Source organism: Pteropus medius, unplaced genomic scaffold, assembly GCF_902729225.1.
Source record: "Pteropus medius unplaced genomic scaffold, Ma_sr-lr_union100, whole genome shotgun sequence".
In the NCBI taxonomy this organism is placed as follows: domain Eukaryota; kingdom Metazoa; phylum Chordata; class Mammalia; order Chiroptera; family Pteropodidae; genus Pteropus; species Pteropus medius.
Window position 1 is genome coordinate 23,688,103 of NW_024349800.1, and position 13,215 is coordinate 23,701,317.

General features: G+C 33.3%; 1 protein-coding gene across 9 annotated transcripts in view; it reads left to right on the plus strand.

The window, feature by feature from the left end:
* WDPCP (WD repeat containing planar cell polarity effector) overlaps positions 1 to 13,215 on the plus strand; it is a 331,453-nt gene that overhangs the window by 137,966 nt on the left and 180,272 nt on the right. For all 9 annotated transcript variants that reach the window (XM_039887008.1, XM_039887009.1, XM_039887011.1 and 6 more), the window contains exons 11-12: positions 5,507 to 5,695; positions 8,761 to 8,884. In XM_039887008.1, coding sequence (XP_039742942.1) covers positions 5,507 to 5,695; positions 8,761 to 8,884 — 313 coding nt within the window. The remainder of the gene's footprint in view (positions 1 to 5,506; positions 5,696 to 8,760; positions 8,885 to 13,215) is intronic.

A 13,215-nucleotide genomic window follows, 5' to 3' on the forward strand; every position in this document is an offset into this window, starting at 1 on the left:
TGCTTCCATATCTTGGCTATTATAAATTGTGCTGCCATGAATATTGGAGTGCATAGATCTTTATGAATTATTGTTTGGGGTTTTTTTTGGAAAAATACCCAGAAGTACAATTACTGGGTCAAAAGGTATATCCATTAATTTTCTGAAGAACCTCCATACTATTTTCCATAGCAGTTGTACCAATTTGCAATCCCACCAACAATGTATGAGGGTTCCCTTTTCTCTGCATCCTCACCAACACTTGCTGTTTTTTGATTTATTGATGATAGCCATTCTGACAGGAGTGAGGTGATATCTCATTGTGGTTTTAATTTGCATTTCTCTGATGATTAGTGACCTTGAGCATCTTTTCATATGTCTATTAGCCATCTGTATTTCCTCTTTGGAAAAGTATCTGTTCAGGTCTTCAGCCCATTTTTTAATTGGATTGTTTGTTTTTTTGTTGTTGAGTTCTGTAAGTTCTTTATAAATTTTGGATATTAATCCCTTATCAGATGTATCATTAGCAAATATCTTCTCCCAAACAGTCAGTTGTCTTTTTGTTTTGTTGATGGTTTCCTTTGCTGTGCAAAAACTTTTTAGTTTGATGTAGTCCCAGTTGTTTTATCTTTTCTTTTGTTTCCCTTGCCTGAGGAGATATATCTGAAAACAAATTCTTGTTAGTAATATCAGAGAGTTTACTGCCTACGTTTTCTTCTAAAAGTTTTATGGTTTCGGGTCTTACATATTAATCTTTAATCCATTTTGAGTCTTTTCTTGTGTATGGTGTAAGAAGATGGTCCAGCTTTTTTTTTTTTTTTTTGCATGTATCTGTCCAATTTTCTCAACACCATTTATTGAAGAGACTATCTTTACCCCATTGTATATTCTTACCTCCTTTGTCATATATTAAGTGAGCGTATAGGTGTGGGTTTATTTCTGGGCTCTCTATTCTATTCCATTTTATGCCAGTTTTTATGCCAGTGCCATGCTGTTTTGATTACTGTAGCCTTGTAGTATAGTTTAATATCAGGTAGTGTGATACTTCCAACTTTGTTCTCCTTTCTCAAGATTGCCCTGGCTATTCGGGGTTTTTATGGCTCCATATAAATTTTAGGATTGTTTGTTCTAGCTCTCTGAAAAATGCCATTGATATTTTGATAGGGATTGCACTGAGTCTATAGATTGCTTTGGGTGATATGGCCATTTTAACAGTGTTGATTCTTCCTACCCATGAACAGGGTATATACTTCCATTTATTTGTATCTTTTTCAATTTCTTTTTTCAATGACTTATAATTTTCTGAAAAAAGATCTTCTCCCTTCTTGGTTAATTTGATTCCCAGGTATTTTATAATTTTCAATGCAATTATAAATGGGATTGTTTTCTTAATTTCTCTTTCTGAAAGTTCATCATTGGTGTATAAAAATGCCACTGACTTCTGAATATTTATTTTGTAACCTGCTACTTTACTGAATTCATTGATCATTTCTAACAGTTTGTTTGTGGAATTTTTAGGGTTCTCTATATATAGTATCATGTCATCAGCAAATAACGAAAGTTTTACTTCTTCCTTTCCAGTTCAGATGCCTTTTATTTCCCTTTCTTGTCTTATTGCTGTGGCTAAGATTTCCAATACAGTGTTGAAGAGGAGTGGTGAAAGTGAGCATCTTTGTCTTGTTCTTGATCTTAAGGAAAATGCTTTTAGCCTTTCTCCATTGAGTATTATGTTAGCTGTAGGTTTGTCATCTATGGCCTTTATTATGTTGAGGTATGTTCCCTCTATTCCCACTTTGCTGAGAGTTTTTATCATAAATGGATGCTGGATTATGTCATATGCTTTTTCTGAATCTATTGATATGATCATATGGTTTTTATCTTTCGATTTGTTAATATGGTGTATCACATTAATTGATTTGCTGATATTGAACCAACCTTGCATCCCAGGAATAAATCCAACTTGATCATGGTGTATGATATTTTTAACGTATTGCTGAATCCAGTTTGCTAATATTTTGTTGAGGATTTTTGCATCAATGTTCATAAGAGATATCAGCCTATAGTTTTTTTTTTTTTGTAATGTCTTTGTCTGGTTTTAGAATCAAGGTAATAGTGGCCTCATAAAAGGAGTTAGGGAGCCTTCCCTCTTCTTGAATTTTTTGGAACAGTTTGAGAAGAATAAGTGATAATTCTTCTTTGAATGTTTGGTAAAATTTGCCTATGAAGCCATCTGATCCAGGACTTTTGTTTTTTAGGAGGTTTTTGATTGCTGATTCTATTTCATTGGTGGTAATTACTTGGTTCAGATTTTTTCTTTCTTCTTGACTCAGTCTTAGGAGAGTGTATGTTTCTAGGAATGTGTCCATTTCTTCCAGATTGTCCAATTTGTTGGCATATAATTGCTCGTAGTATTTTCTTATGATCCATTGTATTTCTGTGGAATCCATGGTTATTTCTCCTCTTTCATTTCTGATTTTATTTATTTGAGTCCTCTCACTTTTTTCCTTGATGAGTCTGGCTAAGGGTCTGTCAATTTTGTTTATCTTTTCAAAGAACCAGCTCTTGGTTTCATTAATCTTTTGTATTGTTTTTCTAGACTCTATTTCATTTATTTCTGCTCTGATCTTTATTATTTCCTTCCTTCTCTTCACTTTGGGCTTTGTTTGCTGTCCTTTTTCTTGTTTCTTGAGATAGGCCTATATTGCTATGAATTTCTTCCTTAGGACTGCTTTCACTGTGTCCCATAAATTTTGAGTCGTTGTGTTTTCATTTTCATTTATCTCTAGGTATCTTTTGATTTCTTCTTTGATCTCATTAATAACCCATTCATTGTTTAGTAGCATGTTATTTAGCTTCCATGTGTTTGTATATTTTCCATGTTTTTTTTCTTGTAGTTAATTTCTAGTTTCATACCATTGTGATCAGAGAAGACGATTGATATGATTTCTGTCTCCTTAAATTTATTGAGACTTGATTTGTGTCCTAACATGTGGTCTATCCTTGAAAATGTTCCATGTGCTGCTTTGAGGTAAAATGCTTTGAAAATATCTATTAAGTCCATCTGTTCTAGTGTATCTTTTAAGCCCATTGTTTCCTTGTTGATTCTTTGCCTGGAAGATCTGTCCATTGGTGTCAATGGGGTGTTAAAGTCTCTTGCTATGAGTGTATTACTATTGATCTCTCCTTTTATGTTGGTCAATAATTGCTTTATGTATATAGTTGCTTCTATGTTGGGTGCTTACTCTTATTAGGTTCTTAATGTGGAAGCTTGGATTGTTAATTTTAGACCCTTCTTCTTTTGTAATTGAAACATTTAAAGCTAGAAATTTCCCTCTAGGTACTGCTATAGCCATATCTTAAAAATTTTGATGTTATAATTTTCATTCATTTCAAAACATTTTCTAATTTATACTGCAATTTCTTCTTTGACCCATATGTTACTTAGAAGAATGCTGATTAAATTCTAAATAGAGATTTTTTGAGATATCTTTCTGTATTGATATCTATTTTAATTCCATTGTGGTCAGAGAATGTACTTTGTATGATTTCAGAACATTTAAATTTATTGAGGCTTCTTTTATCACCGAGATTATGCTCCATCTTGGTTGATGTTCTTTTTGTACTTAAAAAGAATATATTCTGTTGTTGTTATGTGAACTGTTTTATAAATCAGGTCAAAATCATTGATAGCTTTTTCCAAATATTTTCTATTTTTACTGATTTTCTGTTTATATATTCTCTCAACTAGTGAGAGAGAAGTAATGAAATCTCCAACTATAAATTTAGAATTGACTTTTTCTCCTTTTAGTTCTATCAGTTTTTGCTTTATTATTTCAGAGCTCCGTTATTAGGTGTATCTAAGATTGTTGTATTTCTTCATGAATTTTTAATTCTTTATTATAAATGTATCAAATTTTAGGTTAATTCATTTTTATACCTCAAATTGCTGTTGTCTTCTTGCTTGCATAATTTCAGAAGCAGAATTTGCAATTATTCATATCTGTTTCTCTGTACATCATGTGACCCTTTTTTGGCTGATTTTTAAGATTTTTCTTTCTTATAATTTGATTATGATTATATTATATGTAAGCTTTTCTTCTCAAAAATCAGTTATTTTTCTTGCCAGAAGTATTGCATAGGGTCAACAGATTTCAGATATTTTCGGTTTCCTGCAAAGTTCCTACACATCAATATGTACTGCCAAGAAACCACTCTGATTTATGAAGACTTAACTGCTTGACTACAGGCTCATGAAGGCTTTTGGATAGTAGCATTCATTGATTCTACCAACACTAAAAGAATAGTAAAGTTTTATTGCTTAGTATAATCAAGGCAGTTCCCCAGATTCCCTATCAAGGTTGAGTCCTGTTAGATATACACAAATCCTCATTTTGATGTGATTTGAAGTTAGTATGAAGAACTTTGGCATTTTTCCCATGAGCTAATACATTTTTTAAAATCCTGAAACCTATAACTATTGCAGTTAAATGACAAACAAACAATTTCACAGACATTTTCTCATTTATACTTACAGCTTACAATTTCAGACATTTTCTCATTTATACTTACGGTTTTTTGTACTGAGAAGTTTTTGTAGACTCAAATCTGTAAACATTGGGTGAAGAAAAAATATTTTACAGCGAGCCATTTTTAAAAGATTTTAAAAAACAATAATTTGCTTTAAAGCCTTAGTATTTGTGATTTAATTACACAGAAATTTTTAGTTTCAAATTAGATGAGCCATAGTTAAAAGATGATAAAACTAGAACAGAATGCTCCCCCATGTGTTTTGTGTTCTTGTTCCTCTAAGATTAGAAGTGAATTTTACTTTCAAAGGATAAACAGATGTGTTTATATTTTACCAAGATATTTTATAGCAAATATTAGTTGTGAAAGGGATCAACAGCAAGATTAAACTGATTAGTTTTTACTTCAGTAGAAGAGGATAATTTCTAAATGCCAATTTAAAATAAATTGATATGTGATCTACGAAGAAGCTATCAATTGAGAGTACCCATTAATAAAAACAGACTTAAAAGCATTTATATAGTCACATTTTATTTATCATAGATATTTGTACATTTGTATTTTCCCCTCCCCCAAGTACACAGAGTTAAAGACTAGATGCAATTTAGAACTAATGAAGACAGGCAATAAGAATGTTTTGTTTGTATCAAAATCTGTCTTTAAATGCGTATAACAGGCTTAAACAACTGATGAGAAAAATAGGGTTAGCTATTGTGGTGTACCCAAAAATTCTTCTCATGCTTATTCACTTTAAGCAGTTTTATTATGTAGAGTATAAATTAGTTAATATATGCTGAAATAATAAGGATAAGCTAGATAGAGTTGGTAGGTGTTATTTAAAATGAAGATTTAACCACAGACACTTATTACTCTTAGACCCCAAACACTGCATTTATAGCATTTACGCAAGAAATGGTTAGTTTTTTTTTCTTTATGGAAAAGTTATTCTATTTTTTTATTTTTAAAAGATTTACTTGGTTTAACATTTTCTCTGTGACAGGCATCTTCACACGAGGACAGCTGGGCCTGGCAGAGATCATCTTCCAGTATATTCACTGTGATGAGATCTATGAGGCGATAAACATACTAAGCAGTATGAATTGGGACACTTTGGGCCACCAGTGTTTCATCAGCATGAGTGCCATTGTAAACTATCTTCTTAGACAAAAGCTCACTCCAGAGAGAGAAGGTGAGACTTGAAATATATTTCATAAATGGGTTTTGCAAATACATGAAGTACATTTTATAGTCAGTTTTTTTTTAGGATGTTTTTGAGTTATTGGAGATTAAAAGACAAAAATGGTAATAATGCCCTATTAAAACTGACAATATCAGATATCAAATAATTACTCCCATATGATACTATATAGTATTTGTCAACATAAAGAAGAACTTTTCTGTTATGTATCTATGTGGGAACTCATAATGCAGTCATTGTATATTTTGGTCTAAATTCGTATGTGGAATACGCTCAGATTTCAAATTTTGATCAAGAATTCCATGTACTCTCTAGGGTCTGGTAGACAAAAGGTCCCAAACAAAGATCTTTATTTCTCCTTCACTTTAGACATCAATATTGTTCTTTCACACCCCAAGTTATTTGTCCAGACAGTAATCTTTACCACTGTGTGTGTGTGTCAGTGTCAATATCATAACTGCAGCCCAGGTTGCCCTTCATGTTTTCATTCTAACTTGTAGTTCTGATATCCCTCTCCCTTCTACCTGTTTGGATTTCCCTCTTTTTCTTTCAGGTAAGTAATTTTGCCCATAGGATCTCATATGTTTATCATCAAAAAGAGATGACACTTAAAAAAAAAAAAGGGTAAAAGATATGTCACCTACAATAATGAAATTAAATTTTATATTTGCCAATTATTTAGTGTATTATTTTTATTACTATTTACTTAATGTAAAATGAACCTACACATTTTGCATTTGCATCTTTATTTCAAATTTTTGAAATAAATATTGACACATGGCCAATGAGAAACTCCCTAGGTAATTTGCAAGATAAGGAAAACAGGAAATTTGTCAAAAGGTCTATACTGGAGAGCTTTTTTCTCCCTACTGTTTTCTTTGCATGTTTATAGATTTTCTCATTCCATTTTGTTTCCAAAGTAAACAAGTTGTTTAGATAGAATTCTGTATGTCCCGTTCATTTTAGTAATTTTAGAGAAAAACAATCAGTAAGAACATGTTCCTTCAGGAGGTCCGCATCATGGAATGCTCAACTCACAAGAGGCCCAAGATAAGTATTTATTTAATGTTAACTGAATATACTTGTTGGAGGTAGTCCAACCCATCTATGGAGATTCCAGTATTTCTACAATGAGAAAGTGCCTAGCACAGTGCTTAGCCCACAGTAGGTACTTGATGAATGTTAATTAAAAATAAAAGAATATAACTTCAAAATTTTAGGTACTAGGTATTATTGTAATATTTCTGCCTGCTAAGTTATCTCAAGTAATTATTTCATAGTATTGATACACCCTCAAGATTGGGTGTGTAGTAGGAAAAAAAAAAGAGTTCCTAAAGAAAGCCCTGTTATGGTACACACAATCTGCATAAGAGATCTTAAATTTACAGTTGAATAAATATAGAGAAGATAAAATAATTACTGTCACTTAGGACACTGAGAAATTCCATCTACCTTAGTGAGTTTGTATTGTAAGAAAGATTATTAGGGAATTCACAAATGGGCATTATCAGATCCTTGATTTAATAAAGTATATTTTCAAGGAACCATATTAGAGAAATAGGGAAATAAAAAGCTTGTGTGATATTAGGCTGTTAAAATGAAATGCTTGCATGATGCTGGGTTATCAGAATATGTACATTTTATGTATATGCATTTTCCCCAAAGTAACTACAAAACATATTTCTAAAACATTCAGAATTCTTCTGTATTGAGATTTATTCTATCTGCATCCAACAAATTTGACATGGTAATTTGTTTCCTTTTTATTAGTGGAACCCATTGAGCTCTTTATTTGTAGCTGTGTTGTGGTTATCTTCAAGATCTTCATTTCAGCCTTAAACATCAAGCTGGGCTATCTAATGAATCTGTAACTGTGCTAGGAGTTATGAGTATTCCATGTAGGCTTGAACATTTCAAATGTACAAAACATGCTGTCAAGAAAACAAGCAATGGCAAAAGAATCTGGCTTGTTTTCACAATGACATTGCTGTATTCAATTTTAATCTAAATTGACTGCTGCTTTGAAAGAAAATACCCCTAAAGTTCATCTTACTTTACTGTCTAGATTTGAGATTAAAAAGAAAGAAATTGCTTACAGCTTAGCCAACTCCATAGCAATTACGCTGATGAGGTATTTAGTACTTTCAAACCCAAATGTGCCTAGAACTAAAGAGTTTTGCTAAATAAAGAACTGTTTATTCAACCCAGTGCTAGTAAGTAGCATAAAAATCACTGGGTTCTTACTGTGAACTGCAGCGTTCTCATATATGCTCATATTCTCACCATTATGGTAATTATATAACCTCCAGGTATTTCTGGGAGAAGACACAACCCCACAGGCATGTCTTGGTAAAATTGTGAAGTAAGCAAAATGTGCCTCTTTCTCCTAATTTCTAGCCCTCTGGTTTATCGAAACTTGCTGTCCAACCCTTTTTTCCTAGGAAGGTGTTACTTGACTAAGAGCAGATTAGCATGCCATCCCTCTCAGGGGTGTTAGCTTTCACACTTGCACAAAACCAACAATCGTGTTGTTTAGGACAGGACTGAAGGAAGAAACAGGGACTTTCACTGTTTCTTTACAATTGTAATACAGAGATATTATTACTCCAATAAGGTTTTTATTTGTATTATTTTTTAAACATTTCTAATACTGATTTCAGTTCCCAGTATGGAAAGGTTAGTTTTCTCCTTTCAACTAAAGAGAGTAAATGTTGAATACACAGTGAGTTGATTTTACTGGAAATACTAGTTCAAACTGTGTTACTTTGATGAGTCACTGTTTTAATTAAACATTTGTGGTGAGAGGTTGGTTCATTACGGATTTCTTCAGTTTTGACAGCTTTTTGTTGCTCAGAGTCATTGTCAGCTTTGCCTCAAGTGAAAGTTTATACACAGGTTTGTTTTTGTACCAGCTGTCATATTTTAATTTCATCTTTCCTGCAACAAGCTCACATTTCATCCAAGTTTGCAAAACCTGACTGACTGCAAACATGAGTATTCTGTTGTAATTGAAGGAGTTTCACTTGTTTTAGTGCTGCTATGTTTGAATTCCACAGCACAGCTTGAGGCAAGCCTTGGAACCTTCTATGCTCCAACAAGACCACTCCTGGATACAACCATATTGGAATATAGAGAACAAATCAGCAAATATGCAAGGAGATTCTTCCACCACTTGCTCAGGTGAATGATACCTTAGGATTGATTAGTGTTAGACTACCTATTTAAGGAGCCGTCTTCTTTAATTAGAATATTACATAATATGATTGTTTTCTAATAGTATATATCCCAAGGAAAACAACAAATATTCCCTTGATTTTCTTAATTTAATTCATTCTTGTTTTCCCATAAGGACTATGAAGATTTTTTAAGGCTTTTGTATCATCAGTATACTTTCCATTTAATATGAAAGCAAAAAATATCAGCTATGTAAGGTTAATTTAAAAATTTTAACTTAATTATGCACTAGAGAAATGTTTTAGTTTTATTGAACCTAAAAATATGAATGTGCTATAAACAGCTCTGAGACAGTTATTGGTTTGCTTTACTTTCAGAATTACTATGGAAAGATTTGTCTGTTCTCTTATATAATGTGGCAAGTTGCTAGCTTTACTGTGCCTCATTTTCTCTCCTTTAAATGGGTGTGATACATTCCTTTAACCTTAGAAATTATATGAAAAATTAGATAATGTCAAGGAATTACTCAGAAAAATAATGTAGAAGTTGAAGAACAAGTACATATATCAAATTCCATATATATAAAGTTCAAAAACAAATGGATGAATGGATGGAAGCTGAATGGATGGATATAGATAGATGATATAGTTAATTTAGAAATACATGTAAATGTGTCAATACTATAAACAAAAGCAAATAAGTTATTAGACAAAATCTAGGATAGTGTGGAATGGGTTAAGAGAAATTTTATAGGAACAGGCACATGGGAGCCTCCAAGGTGTTAGTAATGTTCTATTTCTTAAGATGAGTGGAATATATATCAGGGGCCATTAAAAATTATTTTTATTTTAGATGAATATATACATTTTATATACTTTTATATATGATATTTTTATAGCAAAGTAATAACATTTTCAACTTCATGTACCAAAAGGAAGTATTATATCAAGTTGAATTTAAAGTTTTAGTTTTACTTACAATATAAATCTGTAACAGAACTACTTATAGTTCTGTTTAACTCTTTCAAGCAAGTCATGCATGGTCTCTTCTTTTTTTCTCAGAACAACCCTGTTAAGGGGATATTATCATTTGACAAATGAGTTAACTCTAAAGTGGCACTTTGATCTCTACCCAACAGTGAAGCCTTTGGAAAAGTCTTTTTAAAAGCTGAGAGATGTTAATATATTGTATGAGTTATATGATCTGTAATTGAATCTTGCCTTTTTATTTGAATGACTTTAGTGTATTCTAAGAGACTCTCCACCCTGAATGAGGCAGTTTCCTACATGTGAACATATGCCAAAAATACCGCGGCAGTTGTTACATTTATTTGGATTGAGGGCTTTGTTCTTTGCTTTCACTATTATTTTGTTTTCCTTGTTCCTGAGGAAAATTAATGAATTCAGCTCCTGCCTAAAGAGCACAAAAGATTAACATGAATGAAACAGATGTTTTAGAGGCATACTCTTGGTGGCCTCACTGTGTCTCTGGCCTCTTTGACTTGATACCATAGTCTGGCTGTGCATAAGCATTACATTTCATAATGCTGCTGGCCCTAGATTGTGCATATCCTGCTAATATGCACATATTCTAATGTGCAACTTTTTCATTTATTTTCCTTAAATGCAGTATTCTAATTATTTTTTGAATGTGCTTTGATGAGGTGACTGTTATTGTTATCATTATTTTTAGACTAGCTTTTCTATGAAGTTATATCTGCAATTGAATATTTTCCCTTGGGGTAGTGTAGGTTTTTCATGTTTCCTTTTTTGTATGCTTTGCTACTTACTATTTCAGTTATGAGGGTTTATTAGTTCTTTTGATAGTAGGCTATACATGGCATTGTAAAAAAAAAAAAGAGAGAGAGAGAGAAAGAAAAAGGATGGGTTCGCGTCATCGGATCGCTCGGGTCGGTCAATCTTTGTTAATCTCTTCACCAGTTCTCCGAACAAAGCTCGATAAACTATGTTAATGAAGTCTCCGGTCAGCCTATATGCTAATGCGCTAGTATTATCTCAGCTCATCGATGAATAATGGAGTAAGTTCATCGTAGCTCCAAAGAAGGCCTAAATGGAAAGATAAGATTACCATTCTAAATGCAAGGATCTCGAGATCCATGTCCGCCAATGACAAGATACCGTCAGTGGATCTTGGTAAAATCATCTTCTGATGATTATAATTCAGATGAGTTGTGATAATAGACAGAAGTATACTATGTGAGTTATTTAAATAAATTTTTTGTATACAATTTGTTCTTGATAAGGGAGATCACAGACATCTTTTGTTCTGGCTTTTTTTTTTTATTCTTTATCAAGTATAAAATATTATCCTGAAAGCCTTCTTCCAAATCCAAATTAATCTAAACTTTAAAACTTATTTCTCATGTCCTTTCCCAGCATCTTTTTGTATGTGTTTAAAGTGATTGAGTTTTTAAAGAAATGTTCTCTATAAATGTGAATCATTGCTGCTAACATTAAAGATAGAAAGCAATAGAAGTACAGTCTTGTTAGGATAGCTAAATAAGTGTTTATTATAAAATTTTAAAGATATGATACAGTCTAATTCATAAAATTGTTAAGTTGAAGACTCTTACCTATAGAAAGTGTCTAGAAAAAAAATTCAGTGTTTCTCTCATGCTCACAACACTTCTGACACCAGAAGTTTTTTTCCCACACTGACCAATTCTCTGATAGCAGCTAGATATTCTACAATTCAATTCAGACACTAGCCAGAGTTAGCATAGATTCCTACAGGTTAAGGGCTCAGTCGCACAAGACTGCCTGTACTTCAGCTGCCATTTGCAAGTAATAGGTCTTCAGGTTACCCACAACTTCTGACCCGCTTGGCTACACACTGGAGGTTTCTACTGTCGTCTTCTCAAGTTTGATCATTTGCTAGAGCCACTCAGAGAATCCAGGAAAACATTTGAATTACTATTGCTATTGTTTTAAAGGATAAAAATGAACAGTCAGATGAACAGATGCATAGGGCAAGTTATATGGGAAAGGGCACAAGGCCTCCATGCTCTCTCCAGGCCTGCCACTCTCCCAGCACCTCCATGTATTCACCAGTCCAGAAGCTCTCTGAACTCCATCCTTTTTAGTATTTATGGAGGCTTCGTTACATGGACATGATCAATTATATCATTGGCCACTGGTGATTAATTCAGTTTCTACCCAACCCCTCTCCCTTTCCTGGAGGTCTGAGGTGGGGCTGAAAGTTCCGAGACTCTAATGTGGTTAGTTCTTCTGATAACCGGCCCCATTTATAGGGTCTTTCAGAAAGTTACCTCATTAATATAAACTCAGGTGCGGTTGCAAGGAGCTTGTTATGAGTAACAAAAAACTACTTTCACCTTTTTGGCCGTCATGTGTCTTATGTACCATTGAGTCAGCTTCAATTCCTGGCGACCCTATGAATGAGTGATGTCCACAATGTAGCTTTGGTCCCCAATGACTCATCTTTGCTCTTGGTGATCTTTCCTAATTCTTCCATTGCTGCCCTTCTGAGTCTCTGCCTTCTCTTAATTTCTTGGCCGCAGTCTCCTTTTGAATTGACGACTGAACCAAGGTCAGCAAAAGCTTTAACAATTTCAGTGCCTTCATTGCTTATGTTAAAGTTGTGTATCTCTTCTGCAGTTATGGTTTTTGTCTTTTTGATGTTCAAATATAGTGCTTTGGCATTTCTTTCACTTTCATCGGTTCTTTCAAATCCGTACTACTTTCTGTCAGTAAGGTGGTGTCATCTGCATATCTTAAGTTATTGGTATTTCTTTCACCAGTTTTCACTCCTCCTTCCTCTGAGTCTAGCCTACTTTTTTGAATATGTTCTGTGTACAAATCTAAAATATAGAGAGATAAAATGCACTTTTGTATGACACCTTTGCCTATAGGAAACCATTCAGTCTCTCCATATTCTGTCCTGATAGTGGCTTCCACACATTAGGACAGTCAAGTGCTGTCGCCCAACCCATTCCTTTTAGAGCAACCCATAGCTTTTCATGATCTACACAGTCAAGTCTTTACTATAGTCTATAAAACATAGACTGACATTCTGAAATTCTTTGAAGCATTCCAGTATCCAGCGAATGCTCACAATTAGGCCTTGGGTGCCTCTTTTCTGAATCCAGCTTGAACATCCAGCATTTCTTCCTCCATGTAAGGTAGAAGCCTTTGTTGAATCACCTTGACCATCACTTTACTTGCATCAGAAATTAGAGCAGTGATCCTACAGTTATTATACTCCTTGGCATCTCCTTGAAAATTGGGATGTATTCTGAATGATTCCAATCTGTAGGCCATGGTTTTGTTTTCCATATGTGTTGACATATTCTTGTT